At 40.3% G+C, this 18,966-nt stretch overlaps 2 protein-coding genes across 2 annotated transcripts; both read right to left on the minus strand.

Annotated features, from left to right (window-relative positions):
- Nucleotides 1-504: 504 nt before the first annotated feature.
- Nucleotides 505-8,190, minus strand: b3gnt9 (UDP-GlcNAc:betaGal beta-1,3-N-acetylglucosaminyltransferase 9). Its single transcript, XM_079500930.1, has 6 exons — nucleotides 8,074-8,190; nucleotides 7,157-7,300; nucleotides 5,667-6,035; nucleotides 4,426-4,667; nucleotides 3,747-4,002; nucleotides 505-3,139 (listed from the first exon to the last, which is right to left on the minus strand). The coding sequence occupies exons 1-6, from the start codon at nucleotides 8,176-8,178 to the stop codon at nucleotides 2,777-2,779; spliced, it is 1,479 nt and encodes a 492-aa protein (XP_079357056.1). The 5' UTR covers nucleotides 8,179-8,190; the 3' UTR covers nucleotides 505-2,776.
- An 8,649-nt stretch (nucleotides 8,191-16,839) lies between these two features.
- LOC306923271 (C3a anaphylatoxin chemotactic receptor-like) lies at nucleotides 16,840-18,833 on the minus strand (the record flags this gene model as incomplete). The annotated part of the gene is made up of 2 exons (XM_079501303.1): nucleotides 16,840-17,685; nucleotides 18,717-18,833. The coding sequence occupies 2 exons, from the start codon at nucleotides 18,831-18,833 to the stop codon at nucleotides 16,840-16,842; spliced, it is 963 nt and encodes a 320-aa protein (XP_079357429.1).
- Nucleotides 18,834-18,966: the final 133 nt, after the last annotated feature.

Genomic DNA, 18,966 nt, shown 5'->3' on the forward strand with positions numbered 1-18,966 from the left:
TATATTGTACAATACATTATAATATCCCAGCTCTTTTGCATCCCTCCCGATAATTATTTTCTGTTAGTATATTTAGTATATTTCTGCAAATGGGTCATACCTAATTAAAACTACTTGTGAATTAAATCCATTGGAATGTGGTGTTTTATATTTTAAATACTTTAAACCTTGTGTATAAAGATTCCTCAAGCATGTCCTCTGGTGACAGCAATAACTGTACAGTTTGGTGCAAAAAGAAATGTTTGGCTTCACTGAAAACCTTTTGCTTTTGACTGCTGGAATGCTTCTGGCAACGCTGTGATGATGAGCTTCGGCCATGGAATCTTGTCAGGATTCAAATGTTTGGAAATTTGGAGATTTTATAGAGAAAATCCCCAGCTCAGTCAGAATTCTGTCCATTGAATTTCATGTATTGCTGTGTGCTCAACCAGTATGACATGGAAGAAATATGAAAAATAAATAAAAGAAAACATTGATGTGTGACTGAGTGCATTGTTTGTTTGTTTTAATTTCCCAGAATAAAAAGCCAGGCAATGACAGACAAAATGTCACATAAAACCAAAAACAATATGGCACCAGCCAGATGGAATCAGATCCTCAAGCCTTAATTTAACTCAAGAGTGACTTAAATGTCCCATAAAGGTCAATTTTCACATTGAGTAAAGAATCAAGATTACATGATTTTACTGTGAGATGTAAGTTGGTAAATTGGCATCCATCTCACTTTTAGTTTAGTATAAGTTTTGTTATCCTAAGATATGATATAATACAATAATAGAACCGACTGATTTTCATGATAAATATTGAATAGTGCTTGAGATAGAAATCTATTCTGTCAAAATGACATTTGGCTCACTGCAGCATGCACCTTTATCTAAAGCAATGACACTGGATTCTAATTATAATCAATGTGTCCTTCAAGCATTTAATATCATATTTATCTGGATCAGTGGACATTTTAGATAACTCACTGTATTTCTAGTTTCCCACACATGTAAATTACATTTAAATTAAAAGTGTGACGTGTATCCTGGTAAAAACTACATAGTTGAATCTTTTCCTTAATAATAGATTGAACACGGCCCATAGTCAAACCTTTGGTTTTTTGTTGCTGTGTGAATACAATACGAGGGTGAACATTAATGTGTTTTACAGCATTTGGACAATAGATGGAGGTAAATGTTTGAAAAGGTTAAAGAAATAACAACCAGCATTTTTAAACTATGTCAACACAGTAGCAATGTCTTTCACTCCTCACAAGTTTCTTCGTTATATATCTAGCATCTATAACATTTTCACTGACAGACACAGACACACTGCAGCATGTCGACTGACAGTGACTACCGACCAAAGTAAACCAATCTGGGAACCCATTTGGTAAAAAACAAAATATTAAAAAGAAATGTCACGTGACGGTGTCACTGATGTTCACTTTAATTGTTTTTTTTTATGTTATAATGATTATAATCTTCATTACAGCTCTGTAATCATGTAGACAGTGGTGAACTGTCTTCACTTTAAAACACCTCTTGAGTCCTTCAACTGTCTTTGTGTGCACCCCATATAGGCCTATATAAAAATAAATGTATAGCTGGATTTAATAAAAGTGCCTAAAGACCACTTGTGAGGCTGAAGATTCGAATTTTACAAATAATTCCATGTGTTAAAACACAGCTAAAATAAAGAAGTGTCTTCTGTTTTTTCGAGTTTGTCTAATGAGGTGCACTCAACTTCCAAAGGTGTGTGTGTGTGTGCGTGTGTGTCGAGTTTGTCTAATGAGGTGACACCTCATTAGATGCACTCAACTTTCAAAGGTGTGTGTGTTTGCGTGTGCGTGCGTTCGTGTGCACATACGGGTGATACGGGTGCACGTGCACATTCACTTTTAAGAGCATTCATTTCTAGAGCTCTTACTGTAAGTGTCTTGAGAACAGAACAGCTCCTACTGGACTGTGTAACAGCATAATGGGGTCCCCTTGGGCACTTCCTGCTCAGGGTACAGCTGGTTCCTATTCAGGGCTTATTATTTTGTTCCTCCAGGGAACAGATAATGGAGCGGTCCAGACAGTACATGTACAGTACCTCTCAAACAGAAACCTGTATGTGACAAATGTCTTAATTTGCATTGATTGATTTGATTCCACCACAATCACACCCTTTTCAAGTCAAAACCTACACAATCTACTGTGTCCTCACTCCTCACACAATCAAAACAGACCAGTTCCATCTGCCCATCACAGTATATGTACTCAATTAAAAAACAAGACATTAGCATTGTGTGCTCTGCTGTAGAGACACACAACGTTACAAAGTCAATTGCACCGTGTCATTATCGGCGTGAGAATCAGTTCTGTAAAAAGAAAAAAGTCGGATGGAACTGTAGGCCTATGCATTAGCCGGGATGCTACCAAGTAGGCCTACCAAGTATTGTTTTCTTTCACTTTACTTTGCAATATCCTCTTGGCCCTGCAATGGAAAAGTGCCTAAAAGCATCACCTTAACAATTACGTTTATATTATAATAATAACAGTCTGTGTGCGCTGACCGGTGCAGGACCCACTTAACCCATTTAGACCGGCTGCCGCGGCAGCGTTACTTTATCTCTGAAGCCGGGAATGTGTGCACGTCTCCTTGCAGTTGTGTAGTCTTTTCCGGATTCCGGATTTCCGGATTAAATTCTGTGAAGTTTCTCAGAAAGACCTGAAGTTTTAGCGACGGTATTTCATAAGAAAGGGCCTCAGGTCTAAATGGTTTTACCTTGCAGTGGAAAAAGTGACTAATGTGACACAAACACCTTCTTAACGCCATAGTCTGTCTCTTCCGCCTCCTCGACGACCGCAGTTGTTCCTTCCATTCCACCACCTCTCCACTTGAAAGGCCACGCTGTGAGGTTTCTCCTGCTGTGGCAGGTGAGGTTGGGGTCGTGGAGGAGCCTCCACATCAGCCAGATCTGAGGAGGGGTGAGGCGGTGGACCACCATGAGCTCCCGGTAGAAGCAGGGGTTGAACAGCTGGAGGTTGGGCGCGGCGGACGGCCGGATGATGCCGAAGGTGCGGAAGCCCTCGTGGCGCGTGGGCTTGAGGCTGATCCGCTGGAGGCACATTCCCAGGAAAACGTCGTCGATAGGAAACAAATCCACCTAATTTGAAAAAGAAATAAAAAAGAAAAGTAAAGAAAATGTAGATATGTAGATAGAGCAGATCACATTTAGTTATTGTAGATTTTGATTATCATTACAAAACATATAGTTTTATATTAAACCACTATGTATATAGTGGTCTATATTATAAACAACTTCATATATGCATTATACATTTCGGCCATTTTAAAATAGCAGATCTAATATATATACATTTTATACATTTTTACTTATTTGTTTAGGTTTTCTGAGCTCAATTGCACCCAAAACACCTGAACTGAATTCGGTAGATTCTCTGTGGTCTGGGGTTTTCTGGCTCAAACAAGTGTTCTGATGTTCCTGTGGACTGTGATGTAAGAGTCCACAAATCCCATATATGAAATTACAATTTGCCAGCAGATGTCACTGTTGAGGCCAGTTTGCCAGTTTTCATTGCAGCTCAAAAGGCTTCAGAACACAGAGAAAACTCCAGACCACAGGAAATCCACTGAATGTTCAAAGTTCAGGTTGTGTGGGTGTAATTGAGGTTATAAAACCAAAAAGAAAATAAATGAAAATGAATGTCATGAAACCTTTAAATACAAAAATGTATGTATGTTTCAGGCACCTGTTCACAGGCAGAGCTGAGTCTCCGTGCTGTGTGTCCTGACATGACGAATCCCCCTCCTCCGGCATAGGACGGGTATAAACCCGCCCCATATATGAACTCTGGGATGTAGTACTTGGAGCTGCGCCGACGGATGGGCTTGGCGTTGAAAATGATGTCTCCCACGAACAGGTCCACATCCGCCTTCTGAGTCTGCAGCATCTCCAGAATGTTCTCAACATTCACATACACATCGGCATCGCCCTTGAAAATGAACCTAGGGGGGAAATAATGAACAGATTGAAACCGAAGCAATGATGATGAGATGCAATAATGTTGAAGGGTAAGATTAATGAAGGTCTCTTGAGAATTATGTTTGGCAGACCTAGACTTGAAAACTACTCTGGATTTCCTAAACAAGTGACATTTATTTATTTACAATCCTGTTTTATTGATCTGATATGGTTGGTTAAACCTGGAAACGCCATAAGATCTTCATTGACAGCTTAGTTTCTAAGCTTTAATGATAGCTTTTAGGAAGGTCACTCAACAAACACATGATGTTTTGATTATTATTATTTTTTTGTTTTAAAATTGTATGTGTACCTAACAAAACAAAACTAAGATAATGGCCAAAAAAGGGCTAAAATGTTGACATTTCTTGGCCCCTGGTTTAACTCAGCCTTTTAAATGCCATTACCTGACATCAGGACAGCTGGTGTTGACCCACTGCAGGAAATGGATCTCCTTCAGAGTCAGGTTGAAGAAGGTGTCTTCAAAGTCCCACAGCAGGATATCGTTAAAGGTCTCACTCTCGTAGGCCAGGAGACGGTCCCAGAGAGGCAGGGCACTCTGGTTCCTGGGGACACCCAGGAGGAAGACTGTACGGATCGTTACGCCGTTGGGGAAAAGGCCCTCTTTGCCCCATGTCCGACGCACCACCTGACAGACAGAGATAGAGACATGGATGTGAACATCATTTGTACACTATACTGTGTTATTGACTAGTAAACAGCCCATGTGAGGTATTTGGGTTGGGGTGGGTGAAGTACAAGCAGTAGGCAGCGGGCCCATTCAAAGCATTATTTCAGGGTGCTAAAAATGTTTATCTACGTCCTGTAAGTAGACTTAGAAATAAAAATAGTGTTGAGTAATCATTACTCATCATTATTTTGAAGAGGAACTCTTCCTCCAAGCTTCCTCCAAGTGTTATGATGCAGGCAACTAACCCAGTAGTCAACAAGAACCCACATGGATTAAACACAAGCTTTTAGCCAAAGTTCATATATTTAGGATGTGAAAACCATGCAACTGTGACTGCAACAATGTACAGTGGAAGTACGTTAAACACGGTACCTCCGCGGCATTAGGTGAGTAGTTCATTGTATAAATCTCATGCTGACACACACTGGTAAAATCATCAACAACAACAGTACTGTTAAGGCCTATTCATAGTCTGGATTTTCGGTGGTGAGGTGACCACCGCTCCGGTGGTGAGGTGACCACCGCTCCGGTGGTGAGCTGACCACCGGAGCTGAAATAACGTTGAGCGGTGGTGAGTGAAAACAGAGAGAAGGGCTGGAGCGGTGGCGGTGGTTTGCTCTTCACCGCGGCTTGTGACGTAATTTTGTAGTTCGGTGGTCACCCCACCACCGAACATCCAGACTATGTATGAGCCTTTAATGTGCCTGCTTATATGCCCTTAAATAGTGCTTGAACTTGGAACTGTTTGGCCACCGTGCCAATTCTTATAAATATTTTAGTTCATTAGTAGAAGTGGGTCCGCCGTGCACTGTGTTGCTGAACTCTTAGCTCTCAAATGGTTAGATTTTTTGTGAGAGAAAACTGCAGTAGCCGAGGCTTAACTTAAAATTGATTCATTGCTACTTTATACTTTATGAAATTAGCAATAAATCCAGACAGAGATATAAAACTCAGTACCTGTCGCTTATCGAAGTCCGCTGCTACAGATTTCACCACAATGAGCATGTAAGGGGCAGCAGAGGACTCTCCTGCTAGCTGACATTTCTCTGGCTGATTGATGAGCAGCTTGAAGTCTCTGTTGTCTTTCTCTTTTAGGTAGCCCTCGAAGTCAAAGGGTGGCAATGTGGGCAGAGCTTTGCCAGGAGCTTTGGTTGGCACGACATTCTTGCGCCACTCCTTGACTTTTCCCTTCGACTTATCCTTTGGTAGCTTCTTTGGTTTGGCCGGAGACTTGGATTTGGATTGGGGGGATTTGGATTTGGACTGGGACTTGGTTGCCTGGGGCTTGCACGCAGGCAGCTTTGTGTTTGCAGGGCTGGGTGAGACCTGTCAAATTAGAGAGAGCAGGTGACACAAAAGTGTGTTCACTAAACAATTCTGTAATTGATTAAAGAACAAAAGCCATCATCATCATCATCATACTATAATTCAGTCAATGTCTGTCTGTCTGAATGTGTGTCTGTCTGTCTGTCAGAAACACCGCCGTATCTCCTCACCGCCTGCACCAATCGCTCCCACTTTTCACACAGGCATTGACCATAATAATATGGAGGTCTTAACGAAGCCCTTTTTCCAATTTAACAAATTATAAATTAATAATGAATTTATTAGTGAATTAAAAATGTGAAAACGCACTCAGGGCGCAGTACCCCCTGCGGCCACAAGAGGGGGATGGGGCAATATCTCACAACGGGTAAGGGCTAGTTTAAGATAATTAATTACATTTAAATTAGATAATTAATTCTATCTCTCTTTGTGTATGGTTTTACATTGCCAAGCTGGTTTTGATTACATAACATAATGTGCATATTGCAGACATTATTTAGATCATATAGTTAAAGATGGAGTGCTGTTTGATTTGTTCCAGTTTTACATGTGTTTATGAGGTAATAGTACTTCATTAGACCTCTTGGTGTGGTTGTTATGTGCAATGATGTCTTCCCTTTGTATTTAGGGTTTCTTCCTGGTGGCTGAAACCTTGATAGTCAAACGTGCCAATGAAATAAACAGTGAAATTGTGACATCACAATATCACCCCTCCCCCTTTATCATACAACCACAGCTGTGGTTGCGGCTTCAGTTCAGTTGGATCACCAGCCATCACCACCCACCAGTCAAACCAGGCATACTTAATGAACTGGTGGGCGTGTCCACATAAAAAAACGACATTATAACAAATACCGCACACTTTTTAGAAAAGATTATTCCTCCTTATATAATAATAATACCTGATGATCATGTTTTTAACAATCATGGCACTGGAGCAGTGTTGATGTTTTAACAGCACATTTTGGTCAGTCTTTTGAATAAAGTTTAATTCAGTTTTAGTCATATTTTAGTCATCTGATTTTTTTGTTTTAGTCAGTGAAAAAAAGGTAATCAACATTTTCCGTCATAGTTTTAGTTTTAGTTAACACTGAGGTCAACCAAGGACTTGCATACATTACCTCATCAATAGTCTGGCCTTCTCTGGGTCCGCTGACCATTCCATGGCCACTGGCTCCTAACAGGGCCCGGTTGGAGTTGGTGGAACCCTGAATCTCTAGCTTCCACCTGGTACTGTGACTGTCCCACTCTGAGTGGAGCAGGACCTGGGGACAAGGGATGGGTGTAGATGGGTGGAGGACAGAGATGCAGAAGAGATTGTTGTTGTCACACAAACGCAAGGCTTCAACAACTTGATTCCGAATAGACAGTACCCAGAGGTGGACAGTAACTAAGTACATTTAGTTGAGTACTTCATTACTGAGGTTTTGTATGTTCTGATACGTTCACTCCACTACATTTCAAAGACAAATAATGTATTTTTGACTCCACTACATTTCTAGGAAGGGGAAAGTACATTCAAATAGTGACAATAGCCGGTCTACAAGCTCACAACGCACCATGATCGACTTCACTATTATTGATATTTTTGAAAGTCTGGGAAAATGACCACATTTCAGTAAACGTACTTAGTTAATTTGTACTTTTTAATACTTAAGTAATCTTACTTTGGTATTTTCAAAAGCAAGTACTCCAGTACTTGTGCTGCAACTTTCACTTGTAGTTGAGTAATATTTAGCCTCGGCACACAGGCTTTTATTTTCGTCACACAGGCTGGGGCAGGCTAGTAATATTTGACCAGGGGTATCTATACTTTGGGGTAGGGTTGCCTCGATCCGATCACGTGATCGGAAATCGCGGCAAATCACGTCATTTTCAAATGATCGGAAATCGGATCGGGAGCAAAACAAAAATATCACAAATGTACCATTGTGATATGGCATACGTTTTCTATAAAAATATAAATAACGTCATCGGGACATCCCAACTTTGGGGTTTGGGTTTGAGTCCTTTTCAGCTGTCCATTTGAGCCAGTTACCTGGTGCGTGTAGAGCAGTATGCAGAACACCATCAGCAGCATGGCCGTACACATCACATCTCCCCTCACGTGGAGAACCTTTCTCAGCATGGCCATCCTCTTCATCGGCCCCAGGCAGACACGGACCTCAGTTAGAAATACTGAATGTGTTTCTATCTGAGAGCGAGTCTAATGATGTTCATGTTGTCTCCTAGTTAGATAGCAGTCCTATATGCATCATCACCATATCTCTGGCATGGAATCTAAAGAATAACTGGTAGTCATAGTCTGGCTTTCTTTCTCTGCCACTTATCTAGATATGTGATTGAATGTGTGTGTTTATTAGTCTGTCAAAAAGCCCCCCCACCACTATCCTTTTTAAGATCTATAACCATGTGCTTTGTGAAGAAACATTACAGTTGGGAGATCGGCCTAGATGTGCAAAATATAAACGTCTGCCTGTGCTCTTCCTACTTCATAGTTAGATGATCTCTATAGTATATCTATCCACTGCTGTGTGGCAGGAGTCTGTTTCTGCCTCGTCTCATGTCTGCATCTCTTCAGAAATGTTGAGGAATTCCTGGAGAAAGACAAAAAGAATACACATCAGACATGAGATCGACAAAAAAAGGAAAAAAATGTAATGTAACATTCACACTAGCCTCGGAAACCCAGACGTTTTTATTTCCAGGGAGAAAAAGAAATTCACACTGACTGGGGGCATAGTGTAGAGATTATATAAAAAAGAAAAATCATACTACTACTAATAATAATAATAACACTTTATTTGTATAGCACCTTTCATGACATGAAATGCAGCTCAAAGTGCTTTACAGAGCAATGGAGAAAAAGAAAAGAAAAGCAAGGCATAAACATTAAAAAGAAACAAGAGCAGTAATGCAATACAGTGAGGACATGAATAACAAAAAAATTAAAAGATCAATTAAAAGCAAGAGTGTAGAAGTGAGTCTTGAGCTGCGCTTTAAAAATGTCTACAGAGGCTGCCTGTTGAAGGTACAGTGGGAGTTTGTTCCACGCCGTCGGCCCGTAGAAGCAAAACGCTGCTTCCCCGTATTTTTTAGTTGCCATTCTTTTAGGCAAAGCGAGCAGGCCCGCAGTGGAAGACCTTAGGGGGCGGTTTGGGAAATATTTAGGCAGGCAGTCATGTAGGTAGGAAGGTGCGAGACCATTGCAAGCTTTATAAACAAGTAAAAGAATTTTAAAATCAATCCTAAAAACAACCGGAAGCCAGTGCAGTGAAGCCAAAACTGGAGTAATATGTTCTCTCATCTTAGTTCTAGTTAAAACTCTGGCTGCTGCATTTTGGACAAGTTGTAATCTGTCAGTTGTTTTCTTAGGCAGTCCAGAAAAAGTGCATTGCAGTAATCAAGCCGAGAAAAAACAAAGGCGTGGATTAGCATTTTTGCATCGTCCAATGACAAATAGGCTCTGATTCGTGCAATATTTCTAAGGTGAAAAAAAGCAATCTTGGTAACATGATTAATGTGTGAATTAAAATTCAATTCAGAATCAATAATGACCCCCAAGTTCTTTACTGTACTGTTACTTTCTACAGTCAGGTTGCCAAGTCTGCTTATTAATGATTCTTTCTGCTCACTAGAACCGATTATGAGAACTTCTGTCTTATCCTCATTTAGCTTGAGAAAGTTCTCACTCATCCAGCATTTGATGCTAGACAGACAGGTCAACAACGGGTCTAAGGCACGGGGATCATCTGGAGCTACAGAAAGATATAGTTGGGTATCATCAGCATAGAAATGAAAATTGACTCCGTGATTGGTAATAAGTTCTCCCAACGACAGTATGTACAGGGAGAATAACAGAGGACCAAGAATCGAGCCCTGAGGAATACCAGAACCGATGTTGTGTTTGTCTGAGTCAAACTCAGCTAGATTGACAAAATAACTTCTGTTTGATAGGTACGAGGAAAACCAGGACAGGGCCGTACCAGACAAGCCTATCCAGTGCTCCAGACGCTGTATTAAAATTGAATGATCAATCGTGTCAAATGCAGCCGTTAGATCTAGAAGTAAGAGAACGAATACGTTTTTCTTGTCAGCAGACACCCTAAGATCATTAATTACTTTTACAAGTGCTGTTTCTGTGCTGTGACCTTTCCTAAAGCCAGATTGGAATTTGTTATGCACATTATTGTTCTGTAGAAACACATCCAATTGATGAAAGATGCATTTTTCTAAAACCTTGCCCAGAAAGGGCAGATTAGAAATGGGTCGATAGTTACCCAACACAGAGGGATCAAGATTGTGTTTCTTGAGTAAGGGCCTAACTACAGCCGTCTTCAGTGAGTCTGGAAAGACGCCTGATTGTAGAGAGCTGTTTACAATTTTTAGGATATCTCCAATCACACTGTCTAAAACCTCTTTGAGAAAGGTGGTGGGAATTGTATCCAATGAACAGGAGGATGAAGTCATCTGTGATATGGTTTTAAGGAGTTCGTCTTCATCAATTGCGCAGAATGACAATAGGCTCCCCCTGGAGAGATCTACCCTGGCACCATTAGCTGCTGTTTGAGGGTTTGTGCTAGCAGCAGCACCATTCATAATATCAGCTCTAATGTTACAAATGTTGTTATCAAAAAAGCATGCAAACTCATTACACTTCTGCTTGTAGGACTGGGGGGGGGTTAAAAGTCGTTCAATGGTAGAGAATAAGACTCTGGCATATTTCTTGTTCTCATTAATAATGCCAGAGAAATATGCCTGCCTTGCCAGACGCAAGGCTTTGTTATAGGCGACTGTTGACTTTTTGGTGCCCTTGGTGCCCCATAGGTGGATGGTGAGTTTGGTTTTTCTCCAAGCTCGCTCAGCTCTACGACATTCTTGCTTCAGTGAGCGTGTATGCTCATTTATCCAGGGTGTTACTCTGGTGTTCTGTTTCTTTTTTGGTTTTATAGGAGCCACTATGTCAAGAGCTGACTCTAGTTTAAGATTAAAATTTTGAACCATATCATTCACTGAGGGAGTATCGGACAGGGGGAGCCCCAGATGACGAGAGAACTCGTTGGCTGCAGATGAGCTTTTTTATAGTATATTCTGTGTTGTTTTTCTCTAGATCAGAGACAGTCATATTAAAACACAGCAAATAGTGGTCAGATAGCTCAGGCCTTTCAATAGTCCTTTCCACCGTGATGTTCAGACCTCTAGAAATCACCAGGTCCAGAGTGTGCCCATGTTTATGTGTAGGCCCAACAACATGTTGGATAAACTCAAAGGAGTGCAATAACTCTAAGAAACCCAAAGCCATAGCATCTGAAGCATCGTCCAAGACTACGTACTAGACAATCCAAATAGAAATAATTCATAAATACTGTGTATGTGGGCAAATGACACATTTGCTGGTTGCTTTTTCTTTTTGCTCTGTCTATTAAAAGGAGTGCCAGACGCTATAGAAGTCCTACTGTAATTGGTTGCATCTGAACCACACTAACACACAGCATGAATCTTTCTGAGTTTGTTTATGAACTGTGTTTCTTTACCTTACTATAATCAAAGAACAATTTGTAGCCTACATTTACTCAAGTATGGTAACAAAAAAAAGTATGGTACAATTACAAGTACAAATATAGCTGCAAGCAGCGATAAAGCGGGACCAAGATGGAAGAAGAACAATGCGCAATAAGAACAATATGCAAAAATGAGACTGACGAGCTGAGTTGTCTGTACCCGGGTTTGAAACAACAACCTTGCGGTCCAAGGGCAAGAGCTCTACTGACTATAGGCTACACGGAGACAATCAGTTACTCCATTGTTAACAGGAAAATCATTCAGTGTTAGTTCAGCAGTACTCAAACTTTTAGAAATTAGCAGATCTACATGCTCAAAACATGTCCCGGTACAGTACAGTACAGTACAGTACAGTACAGTACAGTACAGTACAGTACCATATGGTACAGTACGGTACAGCACAGTGTGGTACAGTACAGTACGGTATTACACATTGCACTTATTAAACTATTACACTACTATTACACTATTACACTTATTACACCTATTATACTATTACACTACTATTACACTAATACACTAAATACACTTATTACACTATTACAACATTTGACTCAATACACTATTTCAATATTACACTATTACACTTATTACACTATTACACTACTATTACACTACTATTATACTATTACACTACTATTACACTATTACACTTATTACACTATTACACTATTACACTATTACACTAAACACACTTATTACACTATTACAAAATTAGACTTATTACACTATTTCAGTTACTAGTAACTCTATTATTGTGATGCCATGTCCTAGTGCCTGATGGGTCAAAAGTAATCTACTTCAATATTTCTATAGTTGAGTCATCACAAATCTTGCAGCACACAATGCATACACTGAGTTGTCTTTACCCGGATTTGAACACACAACCTTGTGGTCCAACGGCAAGAGCTCTACCAACTGAGCTATGCAGACACAGTCAGTTGACTCATTCTAAACAGTAACATCATTCAGTATAAACTTTAGTGTGTGTGTGTGTGTGTGCGTGCGTGCGCAATTTTCATTGGCTCATAAAAACTTCATTTTTTCACTTAGAAAAAATCTGCCACGATTATTTGTCCGTATCGGTCGAAAGTTCACGTGTAGAAGTTTTCGTGCATTTTAAGCAAAGATTCTGGGAGGAGTTACATTTGAACTGTTTTTCATATAATTCAAAATGGCGGGTGATCTAAAGGTCAGAGGTCAAAAGTCAGAACACAAAAGTTGTTCGGCATGAGGAGACACATATGTGTATCAAAGTGTCATTGCCAACGGTCAAACGGTTCATGAGATATGCACGTTCAAAGTTTGCAAGTTTTGCAAGTTTTGCATCAATTGAGTGCTATAGCGCCACCATTTGGCCAATCATGATGGGCTTCACATAGTCACCGTTTGGCATGGTCCTCTATCATGTTGACAAGTTTTGCGCAAACCGACTGCACGGTTCAGTCAGAACAGCTATTTTTGGCAGAAGGAGAATAAAATAAAGTACTGATCATATAATTCAAAATGGCGGGTGATCTAAAGGTCAGAGGTCAAAAGTCAGAACACAAAAGTTGTTCAGCACGAGGAGACGCATATGGGTATCAAAGTGTCATTGCCAACGGTCAAACGGTTCATGAGCTATGCACGTTCAAAGTTAGCATTTTAAATTGAGCGCTATAGCGCCACCATTTGGCCAATCGTCTTGGGCTTCGCATATTCACCGTTTGGCATGGCCCTCTACCAGATTACAGCGTTTCGCGAAAACCGACTGCACCATTCAGTCAGAACAGCTATTTTTGGCGGAAGGAGAAGAAGGAGAAGAAGAAGAAGAAGAAGAAGAAGAAAAATAAACACAAAAACAAGTAGTGACCAAAGTCACTGCGTGACTTCTTGGTCCCTAATTACAAGGCATGTTTAGTTTACTTGAGTATTTCCATTGCATTCTTGATACTTTATATTACCTCTGACTACATGTCAGAGGCAAACAGCCTATATTGTACTTTGTGTTACTTTTACTTTTTAGATTTAGATTATTATTGCAAAATATATATTAACTAATTAAGCCCAAACCCTAACCCTATCAAGCTCATAACACCTCACATCATGATGCTTGTGAGTTTGTAATCTGCTATTTTTGAAAGATTTTGACAAATTGTGAATGGGACATTCTGCACAATGAGTAGCCTACCTACTACCTACCTACACTACTTTGTATAATGGTAGCCTACTGAGATTTGTATTTACTGGACTTGCCGGAGTAGGCTATAATACATTGTGGTATTGTAATGTATTTGCTACCTTTAAAACAATCCAACACTGATAATAAATATCATGAAACGGTTGAACCCCATTTTTGTTGAAACAAGGTTGGATTAGCCTAATTATAATGTGCCATAGCATAGGATGCCTCAACACCTTTTAAGTTTGACAAATCCAAATTCATCACAGTTACTTTATTCTGACATTTTTTGGTAAAAGAAAATCAAATGCAATCCGCAACCACTACTTTTTCTGACACACCCCCTTCTACAAACGGCTTACCTTATAGGAATAATTGAGATTGAGCTTTCATTAAACTGTGTGATTTCAAATATTATCCAGATACAAATGTAAAACTATAGTCTATATGTGAGTTATAAATAACTGCAGCTGTGCAATTCCATCTTCTTAGATCAAAACCTAAACCAAAATCTAATCATCAATTCAATCTAGTGGAGGGGGCGTGTCATGCGTAAGAGACCACCATAACATATTACCATCTGTATAACTTTAGAACACAGTGTCCTAACTCTTAATATGGGGAATGCATTGCATCAGTATTTGACCTTTGTTTTTATAGCATATTAATACAATTTCACAGTGATGGCTGGTTTGTGCAGATTTAACCAGACTGATAATAGGGTTAAAACATTGTGTACCTTAACCCTCAAGTTGTCCACGACTCAGAATGCAGTGCATCCTCAATGATACTTTTTAGTTATGACATTCAAATATCACGACGACAGCCAAACAAACTATTTGTTTTCTCATTGCACAAAGCCTTGTGCCATATGTTGCACAAATTATTTAGCATTTGCTCTGACTGTACGTTATCATCACTTTCCAGTAGCCATGCACACGCACAGCGTCAGCATGCACACTAAAGTTAAACCAGTGCACGATGCAAAATGAATCAATGCGCATATTACGCACTGTCTATTAAACGGCAACTCAATCTTTGTATACAAACGTGCAGATTCCTGCAAGCCATTTATACTTACCCTCAGGGACAGAGAGCGAGGGGTCGCCAAGAGCATATAATTGCGAAGAAGAGTCATGTCATGGCCAAACTCAAAACATCTGGTTGAAAGTCTGAAAGTGCGACGCAGTCTATCTCCTCGCGGTCACATGAAGGGCCGACGTCAAGTTTCCAAAGCTTGTAGGCTAGAATGTAAAATGTGCACGGAGTGGTTGGTTCAAAAAGAAGCTAGAACATCTCAAATGCTACCTTATAGTGGGGCAGCTGCAGGGCTGCCCGGGCTGGGGGTGTGTGCCTGTTGCTGGAGTGTGTCTCTTTCTGAACATCTGGTTATCAGAAGGGAAACTGACTCTTTGATTCCCCTTTTTGGCCGAGAGAGGAGGGTTTGGCAGTGTCCCGTCCACGTGACCTGACTTGGAGCAGCAGCAGCCTGGAGCCAGATGCCAGCACAGCACTAGGACTGACTGACTGAGGAGGATGAGAGAGGAGGGGGAGGGCTGAGTAAGTAAGTAAGAAGTCAGTGATTCTCAAACAGTGGTCTGAGTGGTGGGATTTAGTAAGTAGTACCAAACACACACACACACACACACGCACACGCACACTCACACACACACTTTTTGTGTCTACCTTTTGGTTTCTAGTTTTTAACCTTTTTAACCCTTTAAACTAGTTTATTTTTCTAATATTTATTTTTATTATTTTCTGTTCTGTAAAGCGACTTTGAGTACCTTGAAAAGCGCTATATAAACTGTGTATTATTATTATTATTATCTGCCAGCTGGAAAAGATAGATAGAGAGAAATACAATTTAGATAACCTTTACCTTCTTTTATTTAAAAAAGAATACCTTGAGCCTGAGGTTTGGTGCCCTGGTCTAAAGCCCCTAAAGCCCATGCATTAAGCCAGATCTGAAGTACAGATCTGAAGTACAGTAAGAGGGCACTGTTGTGCCCTCTTTGTTCAGGGTTGACTGCAGGTGAGGTCCGTGGTCTCAAAAGCCTAAAGGAAAAGTGGCAAAAAAACAGACTCACTCTCTGCATAAACTATCTGTCTAAGACTCCTTAGACAGAAACAAGGAAAATAATATTTTTATTTGAACATGCTCATAAAGTGCTCTGTGCTCAAAGTGAGGCGTGCATAAAAAGTAGCTAACGTTTGCGGGCACCCCTCACTTTGAGCACAGAGCACTCTATGGGCATGATAAAATACTTTTTTCTTTAGTCTGTCTAAAGGAGTCTTCTTAATACTTTATGCAGAGAGCAAGTCTATTTCTTCCAGTTTAGGCAATGAGTGAAAACGAAACGCCTGTGGTTCCGAGGCTAGGCAACGAGTAGGTTTTAAGCTATCTGGTGATGTGACAGTAAGTAAGTAAGGGCTCTGACAGACGCACCACAGCCTGTCACCACCTCCATCATGGTTCCTCAAGAACAGTGCCTCTTACAAAGATCATATCCCCTTTTTTCTTCTTTCATTACTCGGGCTGTTGATACCTCTACAAGTCTACAGTATGTATGTCTATATAGAAAAACAGCAGCTTCTTGTTCACATATTTACAAACTGGCATTGTGACGCATAATCTGTGGCCCATAAAAGCAGCACTATAGCATTCCAGTTGAATGTACTGTACTCTGGTAGGTGGACGAAACTCCCTTCACCAGGCATAGACTAAATTAGCAGTATTTGTTTCATAAGCAAGCGTGAAGCGTGTTAGATCATCAGCCTCACTACAGGTATAACATTGTATCAAACAATCTCTCTCACCAGTCACCATGCAGGGTCTATTTCTATATATTGTGTTACAATACTCTACCATACATAGTTTAAAATAGAGGTAAGATTCAAATAATTATGAGCTTTAATTCTTTCTTTCTTTCTTTCTTTTTATTTGTTTCAAACACCATACAGTAAAACATCACAATAAAACAATAAAAGTAAAGATACAAAATATCTTAAAAAAAATATATATATGTCAATAGACAATAGGTAAGTGTGTTCGAATTCCTGAAGAGGAAACTCGCATTGTCATTTACAGCTGTCCACTGAGAGTGCGTGGGATTGGGTGTATGATCCCCCATCCACCCCAGATGTTCTCGTATCCTCATCGTCAGCCAGCGCCGTGCGGAACACCCCAGCTAGGCTCTGTCTGCACTTGGCCTTCATGTCCACCCCCATAGTGAAGTAGAGCAGTGGGTTCACACAGCTATTGAAGTATGCCAACGCCTTTGCCACTTGTAGCCCGATCTTTACCACAAGACTTTTGTTGTCCCTCATACTACTGACCAACTGTAAGCAGTGGTAGGGCGCCCAGCACAGAAAGAAAGCAATGACCAGCGACGCCAAGATGCGAAGTGATCGAGATGTCTTTGCGAGGCCTGTGCTTGGCATCAGCCTGTGTCTGATGCCAATGCCTGTCAGGATGGAGCAGAGAAGGATGACGATGAAAGGCAGCAGGAAGCCACACGAGAAGCGAACTATATTCAACGCTAGAACGATGACGTCTGTGTTGTTTGACCCTTTCACAACCGCTCTACATTTGGTCACGTTGTTACTCCCCAGGTACACTTCCCGGTAATGGAAGTATGGAGCGCTCAAAGCGGATGCCAACAGCCAGATGCAAGCGCATATCACCCTTGCAGCTCGCACGGTGCTCCGATTCCTGTGGAGGATGGGACACCAGACCCTCAGCACACGGTCAATGCTCATAACAGCCAGCAGGAAGACGGAGCAGAACATATTGGCGTACTTGAAGAAGCCGTTGAACTTGCAGCTGATGAGAGAACTTCCCTCGAAGAGAGAAAGGGCACGCGTGAAGCAAAAGATCAGGTCAGCCACGGCCAGGTTCACCAGCCACACGTTGTACACTGTAGGCTGGAGATGAATGAGGAAGCAGGAGATAGACAATATTGTAGAGGAGACTACAGCAAGGGACACTTTTAAGTTATATTTTTGTTCCAAAATCAGATACTGTATGCAATCCCTCAATTGAAAAAGAAGAAGAATAGAAGGTGCATCTGCTTTTAGAAAATAATGCAGTTAATCATTAACACAAATCATGGTACTACTTTTCAAAGCACATTTTATTACTAATCTAGATGAATTTCATGAATAGTCTACTCTATTAAAACAGAAGGAAGTGCTGCTTGGGTTCAGTCATAGTGGCTTTCTCAAACAGGTACTCTTCAATGAAACAGGTGGGTAGAAGAAAAAAAGTTCTGCTTGTGGTGAGGCAGACTCATTAGCCTCCCTATACAGTCTGCCTTCACCATAAGCAGAACTTTATTTTGCTTCCTAGTGTATGTTACTGACTGAGACTGAATTAAATGGGTGCCAAAACGTTTGAATCCGTGTTCATCTATACACAACCCTCCTGTGCCAGAATGTGAAAATCTGTTTTTTTTATTAAAATTGCAAAAAAACAAAATGTATTTATTTATTTGGTAACACTTTACAATAACGACCTGTTATAACGCATTTATAAACATTTATAAGCAGTTTGTAGATGAGTAATAATCATGAACTGACTGTTTGACTGTTTGTTGACGTCCGTAAATGTTTACCTAAACATTTATAACTACATGTATGTGAATAGTTTACTACTTACTAATACCTTATAATAACGTATAAATGATGTTTAAACATAGTTATAAATATTCAGGTGAACATTTACGGATGTCAACAATGATTGTTCATGATTATTACTCATCTATAAACGGCTTATAAATGTTTATAAATGCGTTATAACATGTCGTTATTGTAAAGTGTTACCATTTGTCCTTGTTCTCTGGCACCTGCACAACACTTTCTGTCCACCAGGTGGCACTCATTTTAACCTCAGGAAATTACCATTCCCCAAAGATTCATGAATAGCATTTCTAAAGTGAAGATTTCATATAGGCTACCTTGAGTTTGAAGCTGGCAACCCATATCACCAAAGAGTTGCCTGTGATTCCCAGAATTACAGTGAGGGCATAGATGACAAAACAGATTGTGTATACAATGGCATCGATGTCCATCATAGTGTCCTGACTCTTCTTACTTGACAGGAGTTCGAAGAGAGAGATGGATGAGTTGTTGAATGATATGCTTTACCACTGAAAAGAAGAACACACATTATTTTCTATTATTACAGTATTTGGATTATACCATTGA

The sequence above is a fragment of the Electrona antarctica genome (assembly GCF_951216825.1).
Source record: "Electrona antarctica genome assembly, chromosome: 5".
Taxonomy (NCBI): Eukaryota; Metazoa; Chordata; class Actinopteri; order Myctophiformes; family Myctophidae; genus Electrona; species Electrona antarctica.

Excerpts from the sequence above, each read along its gene's own strand:
- b3gnt9 (XM_079500930.1), bottom strand. The coding sequence starts at position 8,178 with ATGAAGAGGATGGCCATGCTGAGAAAGGTTCTCCACGTGAGGGGAGAT. Across the intron at positions 7,301-8,073 it reads TACTGCTCTACACGCACCAG|GTCCTGCTCCACTCAGAGTG; the intron begins GTAACTGGCTCA and ends CCTTGTCCCCAG. Across the intron at positions 6,036-7,156 it reads AAGGCCAGACTATTGATGAG|GTCTCACCCAGCCCTGCAAA; the intron begins GTAATGTATGCA and ends CTAATTTGACAG.